The sequence below is a fragment of the Manduca sexta genome, chromosome 16, assembly GCF_014839805.1.
Source record: "Manduca sexta isolate Smith_Timp_Sample1 chromosome 16, JHU_Msex_v1.0, whole genome shotgun sequence".
Classification (NCBI taxonomy): domain Eukaryota; kingdom Metazoa; phylum Arthropoda; class Insecta; order Lepidoptera; family Sphingidae; genus Manduca; species Manduca sexta.
This window is the reverse complement of record NC_051130.1, coordinates 4754849-4767030: the sequence shown is the minus strand read 5'-3', so window position 1 is coordinate 4767030 and position 12182 is coordinate 4754849. Positions and strand designations below refer to the sequence as shown.

Genomic DNA, 12182 nt, shown 5'->3' with positions numbered 1-12182 from the left:
TAAACGAGCTGACGACATGCGTTTGTGTTGAGCGGATCATGAATATCTAAGTACGTATTAGCAGATTGTATACGTTTATATCGATAGTAAAACGCTGTACACCATAGAGAAGTAATATACTACCTAAGAAGACTATACACAACCGAAGCAGCGAGGAAAGGACTGTGAAAGAGGGAAACAAATGCGCTTTTACGGTGCGGCTATATCGACGTATCTGCGTGTTTGTTTTTATACAAACACGAAGATCCTGTGCAAAAGTTTGCAGGCTTGTCATGATTTGGGTTGCATAAAACTTAAATAACAATATATAAATATTAAACATAAAATAGTAATTAAAAGGCAGGTTTAATTTGTCAAGTTGAATTTGCCTCAGTATCTATAGCTTCTCATTTTTTTCATTTCATCATTCGTCGAAGATATCGATGTTTCTGGGGAGCATATAGGTATAACCAACGTTTTATTATAAGTAAAAATAAGTACTTTAATCTGCACTTTTGCCTTAAATCGAGGAGGTCGTGTTTCATTGACAATAATAGCTTATTTATATAATTATTATAGAAAATGTCAAAGGAATATAAACGGTTATCTACCACCGATTTTACTGGTAGGCGCAGAAGCAGCTTTAAACCAAAAAATTTGGTTAGTAGAACGGAACTCTAGTCAAATAATAGATAAAATCATATAATAACTGGGCGTTTTTTGGGTTCCGAGATAAAACCAATAATTAGGTGGTCTCGCCAGTGTATATAAGAGTAGGGTACCTATGACTGGATAAAACAAAGGTAAAAGAGCTCCCTTGCAACAAACTAAACCCTTAAAAAGTTCAACATCTGAGTGGAGTGGCCATCAATGGCTTACGTCCGAAATCTATTTGTTTTTTTGAAACAAAGTACAGTCTTTAAAGTTCTAATTCAATTGCTTGTTGGAAACATTATGTTGGTAAAGGAGAATAGCGTTATGGAACATTTAAAGTTAGCCACAGTAGCTACTCCACTATTTATTAATTTAACCGATTTAACCATAGCTAATCCACTAAAGTCTGCCTTCCGACAACGAAAATCATGCAATAGGTTTTAAAATAAATATATTTTTTATGTTGGATAACTGATTATAAAACATAGTCATAATAATGGTCGAGTTACATTACCTACCTAAAGTAACCATCTACCTTTAATGAGAACATTACTTTAGACGATATAGTATCAAAACTCATGATTATTGATCAAACAAAGCACAATGTCGGATATTAAACCTATTTCAAAACAGGTGCGAATCTACCAACCCACATACCAACTCAACCCAAGGAAACATTTCAATGTTGAAGTAGTAGAGAAACTATTACGTAGAATAGTTGACTGTGAACTCGCAGAGGTTGAATATAGTGAAAAAGTAGTTCCTGAACTTTGTCTAAGCCTGGCAGAAACTATACGGAACGCAGTGAAAGAAGAAAACTATGACAGGTTTGACGTGTTTTCATAATATACTCAGAGGTTAAGATGTAGAAACATAAAAATAATCAGGCAAAATCAGTATGATGTATATTTTGCCTCTTATAGCAGGGGCATCAGCTGCGTCTTGTCTTTATTGCTGGTGCTTCAGGAGGAGGTGTTAACTTGCCAACAATGGTTGGTATTTGAATATTTTAGATGGCCGTGTATGTGATTAACTCTACCCACTTTGTTGCTTCTTTTACTACTTGATTTTTGAGTATTGATTCTTTATAAAATGTTCTTACTACGACCTATATTGCCCTAAAAAGCAACTAAAATTCGGCAGATATACTTACTAAGCAATAATTTTTTTTGCCGTAAATTTATATACACTAAGATTTTGACAATTTAACGTAGGTACATTCATATTCATTCATTCATATTCATCTCTATCACCTACATATATTCGCTATATATACTTACATCTTTATTTATTTCCAGATATAGAATCCTAGTGTGCGTGAGTATTGGCCAGCGTCGGCAGCAGAATGTGAACGTATTCCATTCATTCCTATGGGACCATGAACGCGACGGATTCGCCGCGCACACGTTCCACAACTGCCACATTTTTGCCAACGTGGTTGTCTACGGAGTTTATTTGGATTGAAACTTTAAATATGGTATTTTCAACATTAAATATTATGTAATATCGAGATGGTTGTCGTCTTATCTAATGGATCTGAGTTTATATTTTATTTTTAGTGCATACATACTTACCTTTATATATTTATTCCCTCTCCTACTATTATGAGAAACCTATCATGTAGAACTATTCTCGTAATTGACTTATAAACGGGATTTTATGTTTAGCAAACGTAGGCGTAGCAAGCAGGTGGGCCGAGTAGTCCAAGCTTACGCTAGAAGCGACTTTTACACCCGGGAAATCCACTATATTCCAAATGCTTACCTACAGCTGTCTAAGTAGTCCGAAACTCTACACAACATGAAATAACTCTTCATGGTCTCTTATTAATAACTTAAGTAGGTCACAGTATTTTCAATGCAGTAATAGTTTGTGGCTTGAATTTCTACAGAGACTGAGTAAGGCTTGGGCGGTATTCGCTACCGTTCTGATTCGAAGCTCCTCTAAGGTTTTTACAGCTTACCTTTAAATCAAGGATGATATTCAGCTGAGACTAGTAAAAGCTATGATCGCGGATACAAATTTTAATATTCATAAAACAATAAATCGAGTACTTAATTTATCTATTGGGATAGCAGATGTTTGGTAATTACTAATGTACCTACTAGAAAAGTTATTAAAATCCAAAAAAGAACTTCGGTTTCTCTTCTCGCCGAAAATAAAGTATTTATCCTGGCCCTTGTTAATATTAAATGTTGCGGAGGATGACACGAAACCTTACGATCGCGTCAGAACGACGGTGCGGGTAATGACTATATCGATTTTTACTAAATTTGTATCCAACGACTCTGCGGCCGCCACTGCTACCGTGCCATTCTGGTTAAGTATATTTGTTAGACAGGGAAGCTAAGCGAATAAAACATATTGAATGTCGTCTGTATGAACAAAATATTTAGATCAACTTTAAGTAGCTTAAGCATAATTTGTTACCATTTTTGGTTTGTTTTTCTTTATTTGTTTTGGAAACAAGGGCTTTATTGTACGTAAGTACTTACTTAACTCGAGTTTTCATGTATTTCTTTTTAAATTACCCGTAGTGATTCGCAAAAACAAAGGATACCTATTTCATAGATTAAATTTCATGTGTTAATATCTATTTGGTATACTTAGTATTAGTTTTGACCTATTCAGAATCCAACTCATTGAAACGTGAACACAAAACTAACACAGTGCACGCCACGGTAGATATTTACTACCCATGGTTTACAGGACGAAAGGAAAGGATGTAGAAAATAAAAATGCCATTATGCAATTTTACAGATCATACATATTTATTTATCCATTTCATAGTATAGATATCACACTGGCCCGCCCTTATAAAAATAAATGTGTATTACAATAACGACCCGGTCCAGAGGGGCTGTCGTGACCGCGCCAGATCTCATCGTCTCAGAACATCCTACATTTCTGCAGTTAATAAATATTGGCATCGTCATCGACACTAACCTAACAATTTGGACACAAACAAACGGCGCGGTCACTTCAGTTCCCGTTTACATTGGATTTAATTGAATATTCTTATAGAAAAAATGCAGTGATAATTGTAAACCATTATACAAGTCGATATACACAAGATTCAATTAAGGTTTACGTTACAAGAAATTCGCACATATTTGACACACAAAAGCGAAGAATATTATCGATAAGAAGACTAAGTTGCTAATATATTGGTCCGAGACACTGAAGCAAGATTTATCCGCGTACAAATACGAAACTAGCACCAAGCCACCGTACGATAAACAAAGCAGCGTCAGCACTCAGCAGTCGGCCGTCAGCGGCTCAGCGGTCACTTGCCGCTTGATCGTCACCTTGTACAAAAGCTAAGTAACACTGTAGACACGTCCAAACGATACTGAACCCTGGGCCTGATGCACCGCAAATTAGGCTCCTCAAAAAATGTTTCCAAAGGGGTAAATCTTTATAAAAATTGTCACGCGTCCGACGAGTGGCCGGGGCGCGTTCATTACATTGCAAGATAGCACTATTTATTCACAGTTGAGCAGTGTTGGGATAGTGGCAATTTTACTCCGGCGGGACTACAGGCTACAGTCCCCCGCGCCGGACTACTCAGACTCAGTGTTACGTCATCCGCGTGATATGTGATTAAGATAAACATTTATACATTACTGGGTACACACCTATAACCATACTGTACATAATATGGCTGTAAAACGTCACTAACAATCTTAAGAAAATTAGATGTAAGTAGTACAAATATATGCTAGGTATAAAGAAATGCAATGAATACAGGTATCAAAATAGTAGTCCTAATATATAATACGAACATAGTGAGGAGAGTGAACGTTCCTTTAGATATGTGATATAAAGTATGACATGTGTAACGTGTTCGAGTTATGACTGTACGAATGCGATTATAAGAGTACATGAAAAGCGTTCTGCATAACACGAAACCACGTTGCGTTTGTAACGATACAAAAATATGTCCGACGTGACGGCGCGCGGCACGCGGCACCGGCACCGCGGCCCGCGACCGCGGCCCGAGGGACCGAGTGCACGCCTGGCGCCACGTCTCTCTTACCACACAATGACTGGTGCATTCAAATTAATCTGTGTCATCTCCTCTAAACTAGAAAATAATTTACAAAACTTCTAAGTATAAAAATATAAAGTAATCGCATTTTTATAAACTCAAATTTAAAAAATAATGTCATGTAAAGGCAGCATAAAAATACCGCAAAACATCTAGCATACCTACGACAAAATATCACACGTAAGATTTTTATTTCGTTATCCTTTCACATGAAATGCGACGAGATGTGATGGATGTGAGCTGACGCTCGACCCGAGGGCGGGTGTGGGTCTCGTGGGCCAAATTTTAAACATTTACTAATAAAATATTAAAGCTTAACATACATAAAGATTAAGCATCTCTGCACCTTACGATATATAATAGCCATTCAAAATAACTGCAGATTAAAATATCTCATCTTAAAAATAAAAGTCTTAACCGTTAAACTATAATAAAAAGACTTGCGTGATACGAAACGATACCTAAATTAGGCCAAATTAATTTGTGTGGATTGAGAAAATAATTAATTTCGCTGTCGCATATCGAAGTGGATACCTCGATAAATTTCATTGTAATTGTACATTATGGATAAAAACTTAAAGAACGTGATGACAGTCGAATAATTTAAAACTAAATTAAAAGCGACGACACCGGCCAACCGGTTCGCGGATGTCGGACACTTGACACTCGGACACGCGGTCTCGGTGTGGACTCGTGGAGCAGCGAGTGGCAGCGAGTGGCGGCGAGTGGTGGCGAGCGGTGGCGAGCGGCGGCGAACGGCGGTGACCGGTGACGTCGCGATCAGCACAAACATGAAACATGAGGCAACACAGTAGAGCCAGCAGCGCGTGCGCCGGCGAGCGCGCGGACAGGGTCGCGTCGGGACAACGAGCAGCTTCAACACTAAAATAATCGATTGGCGGTGGTTTGTCTGTTCACTCTTCGGCCGAAACCATTCAGCTCGACTCCTTCTCCTTCTCCTTGCTCTCTGCAACACGGTAATACCCACGTGTTACCACCCACTGCGTACTCTACTGCAACTCATTCAAATATTCCTCACTTTACATCTTAATGTATAGAAAGCGTATGCAAAGCGATCACGCAAATACCGTTTGTGGTGCATATGAATACATTATTAGATATTCCAAATGCTTTGAGGCTGAACTATCTAGTGTATTCAATGATTGAAATTTTGAAAAAAATAATAATTTATGTTGAAATGTGTAATGTAATAAAGCGATAATCGAAAACTCTACGATAACGCAAATCACTCAGCATACGTCGAAAGACTCGACTCGATTTTTCATGACCAAGCTGGCTAAACTCAAAAACAGCCCTTAGACGTGTAGGTATAGGTAGGTACACTATACGCCTTATGTTCATCATAAATACATAAACATAAAAGTTAATGCACTCGTCAAACCCCATATTGATTGAAGCAAGTATGTTGTGAGATTAAAAACTAAAACAATACAGCATTTTGTTTAAGCGTATATTGCGTTAAATAAAGCGTAATAAAATTGATAAGTAACCAGGCAAGTCTAAAGGCTGTATGGCTTAATAGCCTTTGCGTTTAGCCGTTGTGCGTTTATGAAAAATAAAAGCGAAATATATATAATACCGAGTAGTGAAGCGTCTACGCGTGTATACGCATTACGCATGCCTGGTCACAACAACTCGAGACTGACCTTCATCGCTGTTACCGTTAGTGAGCGGCTCCTCACCGTTCTTGTCTCCGTTCTCAGCCGGCTTCTTCTCTTCCTCCTTGGTTTCCTTGTCTTTCTTCTCCTCCGAGCTCTCCTTGGCTGGCTTTTTTTCCTTACCGGCTTTGCCCTTTGCCGGGGTGGCAGGCTTCGGCTTAGGCTCCAAAGATGGGTCGAGCACAAGCTTGCCGATGTTCTTGCGGTCGTGCATCTTCTGCATAGCCTCACCCACCTACGAAACACGTGTCATTAAATGCTTAACAAATGCAGATGTTCGAATTAGTTGTATAAAACTACGAAAACAGCTTTGTAATGAAGACCATACACACACATACATTTGATAAAAAAAAAAACTTATATTGCTTGCTTATCACAAATTGCTTCTTATTTTTGATATAAACGGCAACGTCGCATGCAGACATTTTCAGAGATAATCTTCAAAGGATCCTAAAGTAGAAACGTGAGCTGAGTACACAGTACATACGTCCTCGAGCGCCCAGGTGGAGTCGACGAGCGGCTTGACCTTGCCGTCAGCCCACAGCGCGAAGACGCGCTCCACGGCGCGGCGCACGGTGTCGGCGCGCCCGTGCTGGAACAGCAGGTGTCGCAGGTTCAGCCCGGCCAGCGACTTGTTCTCGTCGAACAGCTTGATCGGAGACACCTTGTCCACTTGCCACCACTGCGTGAATTATAGTAAATAAATATTAAAATATGAATCAATGTTGTATACCTTATCGTTGAGTGATGGAAATCATATAAAAAAATACCGCGCTTCTACATACTAACAGCTGCCGGGATCAGAGATTTTACTTGAGTTGCCATCAAAGTTATCTTTCTCCTATTTCAATCTCACGTACTAGGCTTAAAATGACAAATTCTTTCATTCATTACACATTCTGGAGAAAGATTTAGACCAATCATATTTCACATAAATCCAACCTGGGAATCGAACACAGAACTTTTCGCCTTATAGGCCTTCTACGCTAGAGCACGTAGATACTAAACTATTATAAAAAAAATTTGCTTCTGTAATTTTGTTATGACACACACACACATCATCACGCATTTATCCCTAAAGGAGTATGCAGAGGCGCAACCGGGCACCCACTTTTCGCCAAGTGTGTTCCGTCCCATGATTTGATAGGGGGCGAGCGTATCGCCATATCGAGCAAAAATTCCAGTCTCCGGGCTCATACTGAGCAGAAAAACCCAAATATCACTTTGCCCCAGGGATTCGAACCCAGGACCTCAGTGCGCTGCCGTACCGCGCATGCAGTACAACTACGCCACCGAGGCAGTCTTAAATTTTATTACCGCCTGTTAATATTTATTCAGATAAACATCTAACCGTAATTAATTCATGGTTTGTGGTTTCACTTAATAACGATATCGAACGTTAATTATAATGTAAATGAGTATATCGGTTTTGATTGATTCTTTCCGAATATACATCCGATGATTTCTACTCGACCGCCACTAACGAACAAACGAACAATCAGATAATTAAAGTGTAATAATGCACTCACAGCACGCGCAGCGCTAAAGAAGCTCTTCGTTTCGCCGGTCACGATGTTAGATGATCCTGAGATAAACACCATTGTTTAGTTAATATATAAACGGTTGTGTGGTGTACTCTGTACAGTGTACTGCACTCGCTTTGTGTACTTGTTCTTCATACGATGTACAAAAACGTAATGAGCGGTAGGTATTAATCACCACCTTTTGTTTTAGCAAAATTTTCTTTTATAAAACAAATAAAAGAAAATTTTGCCTTTTTATTGACTCATTTACTAGAATAGTAAAAGGAAAAATATGCTTACCGTAGAGGATATATCGGCCCATAGGCTTGAGCAGAGAGTAGCCGCGGTTACATTCCTCACCGCAGAGGCAGTCCAACACGATATCCACACCATCAGGGGACACCCTGGAGAAAATCAATAATACATTTCACCACTGCTATACCATGCGAGCAACCAGCATTATAATATATGAAAGTTAGAGACGTACGAACAAATATTTTTTGTACCCAATCCGAAAATATTGCTAAATATGTGAACATTGCAGCAAAATCTATTGGCGTTCTTTATATTCATTACATGTGCACCTACCTGGTGAATCAAGTTATATAATGTTGTCTAAAGAAACCACATGGACGATCTAAAAACTAAAGTTACGTGTACACCCATGCACTCGGCATTGAACCCGGAGCAATCAATGAAACGTATACAACGCTATACATAAAGCAATAATTCTAGCGGTTCTACAACTAGTACATAACTGCCACTGTTTATTTACATTCGACTTGTGTGGCTCCTCATGTTTACGCTACGAAGAGCTCACCAGATATAAAAATATCTTTATCTATTTACGAGAATTAAATGACGCGCTTGTTACGAGGCAGCTGCCCTAAGGAGTTGGTTATAAACCGAACAATTAACGTGCAGCGAGCCCAACTTAATTGGAGCCCCGCCTCAATGGCATCGAGGATCGGATCGGAACCGGTTATAGGAAGCAGCGGCTGCGCGATGGGTCATAGTAGGCTGGTGACATACGTGTCGCTTAGCTCTGAAATATGTAACTGTAATAACAAGCAATTAACAAGCCTTGAGATCGACATCAATTTGGCTCATTAGAGAAAAATTGGAGCGTGGATAATATTTATCCCCGTAGTCGCTATGACACATTGAGTTAATCTCGCTAATTAAAGAATGTGAAAGATAAAAGAACCGACAAACTTTTATAATTAAGAACATCCAAATGATACAGCTAGCATAAAATAAATATTATCCACCATCAAGAAATTATTGTGACAATAATTTAAACAAATGAGCGTTAAATCTCCCCAATTTAACAAATTCAATGAATTTCATATGACATGTGTAACGTAAACAAAGATATTATTGGAGGGAAGATGAAGGGCCGCTTCGTTCGAATCTGGTTTTAGCGTCGTGATTTCATTCCGTCCTTACATTTTTAGAATTCCGAATACAATCCATGGCAATTTATTTTCCAATGTTCATTAATAATGTTTTATATTGAAGGGGAAATTTAATTTCCAATATCTTAATTATCGTGTCCTGGCAACATAGGGAGCGTAAAAAGCAGATGAACATAAATTAAAGGACCAGTTTTTACGAAGCCCCGACAACAGAGCAACCGCTAACCCTTTTTTCAAATTGGCACCTGTTCAAATTCTTTTTGCATTATCAGTTCTGTTCATTTGAAGATCTCACGCTGTTGAACGGAATTGCTGAGGCAGGCGCGGTTTTAATTCGTATAGTAATTGTGGATATGTGCGGTATGGCGTTACTTACTTCCTGACTTCGCTGGTGTAGTCACTGCCGCGCTCGAGCAGGTGGTCGATGTTGTTGTTGTTGGCTTTCAGCGCCTCGTGCTTGCTCTTAGAGCAGACGCCGAACACGGTCACATTCTCCACGGTCTTCGCCAGTTGCGCCACGGCTTGACCCTGATTTTAATGGATTTTAAAGTCACAACACTGTTAAAAATTAAAACGAACTTACCTATTCTAAAATAATTTTCTGAATAATAGTAAAATACAAAGCACGTCAGAAGTTTGTTCATAGGTATCTGTTAATTGTCAATTTATATCTACTTTTATCAGTAAGAAAAACAAACAAACTTACTAGCGCATGGTTTCCAAAACGATTATAGCGTCTACATTGAGGAATGTAAATAAATCTATCGTATAAAAATCAAGGTCGATTATATAATTCAGGGCGATATGAATATTAAGTATATACCGTATCTTGTATAATATGCACACATATTAATAACATTGCCAATCTATATCGAAACTTATCTTGATGGATGATCGCTTAACTATAAAAGAACTCGTTGTGGTCAATTTCAATATGAGAGGAATCGCACGCTTATCGCCACGAGTAAGTATAGTCGAAACTAATAGTGTGTTCATTTTAGACGCAAACATTAATTAGTTTGAGCCTCTCCTATGATCGAGCCCAGACGTCCAGGTCACTGACATCACAGCTGAGGTCACTACACGAAATGATACTAAAGCAATACTTTCCTCTCCCAATTCACGATAATTAAACCGCTTGTTTGCTAACTCATTATGAAGAGCATGGGGCTCGCGTGTCTGCCGAAATTTGGTGCTTTAACGTGAATGGAGTTAGTTCGGAGGGTCAACGGTACCGGTATTTTTAGCTTGGTCTTGCAGATTAACGGGTTCTGGGAACGGATGCCTAATTCTGTGCTAATATTGAAGAATTTCTACCTTAATATGACCATGAAATATAGAGTATAAATAGAATTACAATTTGAAGTTTAATATGAATTAGGAAAAGGACTAAAAGTTAAGTAGTTTTTAAAAAACTAATTTACAGACGATACGGGTAAGTAGTTACTATATTATGGTATATAATGGTAACTTTTAAAATAAAAACTTACCACACCACCGCCAGCCGAATGCACCAAGAGACTCTTATCGGGCGTGAGGTTGGCCATCTCGAACAGCAGCAAGTAGGCGACCACATAATTGGTAGTGATCGCTACGGCATCCAGCGCGCTCATACCTTCGGGCAGTGCGTACACATACTGAGCAGGCACTGACACCAGCTCAGCCCATGCTCTGTACTCGGGAAGAGCCACGACTTGATCGCCAACCTAAACCAAATTAAAAAATATTTATTCATACCAGCTAACTAATTACACATACCTAGCTCATTTTATCAAATCAGAAGATATGTTTATTCTTGCTTGAATAAAACTGTCGTCTAATGACTCTACCAGAGTGCTTGGCGCCCGTTTTTATCCTTCGTAGTGACTCATGTCCGTAAATCTTTTTTTAGGTTCACCAGGTGTTCGCTTATTAAGTATGTGAATATAATTACAAAGTCTGGCAGGTGGAACACGAAGAATGTATTATCGTTTTGCATTCCCATTACGGATACCTAAGTATTTAATATCCCCTAAACAACCTAAAACTTTAAAGCCGCCATTTTTCAAATATAACGCAACAAACCCATCCCTTCCCTAATTGTATCGTGTTTCACAAGGGTGGACGTTTATTCGCGAAACCCGTAAGTTCAGGAAGGAATACGTGCGTGTCCAGTTACACGGGTAAATATGTCCGTTAATACGCCACGGTGCGATCGTATTTCTCACCTTGAAGTTGGTGACTCCCTCGCCAACCTGCTCGATTTCACCGGCGCATTCGAAGCCCAGGATGAACGGGGTCTTCGGGGGAGAGTCGATTGCGCCCTGCCGCACGATCAGGTCTTGGAAGTTGAGACCACTGTGGATAGAAAAATTGTTTAACGAAGGAATGAAAAGCTTATCTTAAAGTAATTACTTTCTAAGCTTGTTGCTTTGTTTTCGGATTAAAGATGTTAGAACATTTGTAGATATTCATAAGTATTAACATCAGCAAGTTTGAATTGGTATATTTACAATTACTAATCTCTCTAAGGTCAAATAAAGGAAACCATAGAAATAACACACATTCACGCCTTTTATATCCATTGGGGTAGGCAGAGACGACACTGGTGTACCCACCCACACTTTTCGCCTTATTCCGTCACATTATAAATTCTATTCTAAGCAGTTTCCCGCGAATAATATGGATACGATTTTAAAAACCGAAGTCATTAAACATGAGTCATATTTATGAGAGACAACACGTCTTCATAAAACTAAGTAGTGCCGACTAGCAATGAGTACTTAATTAATGTAGTGAGACATGGAATGCGGCAGCATTTGTTATGTTCATGAAGGCACAGCCAGCATAAAGAGACGCGCATTTAAATTTTTAAGCATGTACCAATCAACGTCAATAT

The 12182-nt window shown here is 38.9% G+C and overlaps 2 protein-coding genes across 4 annotated transcripts; one reads left to right on the top strand and one right to left on the bottom strand.

Annotated features, from left to right (window-relative positions):
- Positions 1-498: 498 nt before the first annotated feature.
- On the top strand, positions 499-2145 carry LOC115447577 (tctex1 domain-containing protein 1). 3 transcript variants are annotated; one of them, XM_037439379.1, is made up of 4 exons: positions 499-639; positions 1267-1460; positions 1557-1625; positions 1932-2018. In XM_037439379.1, coding segments are annotated over exons 1-4 (342 nt in total). In that variant the 5' UTR covers positions 499-561; the 3' UTR covers positions 1933-2018. The 3 variants fall into 3 exon arrangements, with proteins under 3 accessions (XP_037295276.1, XP_030030578.2, XP_030030579.2); XM_030174718.2 differs by lacking the exon at positions 1557-1625 and having other exon boundaries at positions 1932-2145; XM_030174719.2 differs by lacking the exons at positions 499-639; positions 1557-1625 and having other exon boundaries at positions 1222-1460; positions 1932-2145.
- Positions 2146-3380: 1235 nt separating this feature from the next.
- LOC115447553 (synaptic vesicle membrane protein VAT-1 homolog-like) lies at positions 3381-11685 on the bottom strand (the record flags this gene model as incomplete). The annotated part of the gene is made up of 8 exons (XM_037439205.1): positions 3381-5651; positions 6352-6598; positions 6851-7045; positions 7893-7948; positions 8187-8290; positions 9681-9832; positions 10795-11010; positions 11512-11685. Coding segments are annotated over 8 exons (1176 nt in total), but the record flags the coding sequence as incomplete, so codon positions are not given.
- Between the last annotated feature and the right edge of the window lie 497 nt (positions 11686-12182).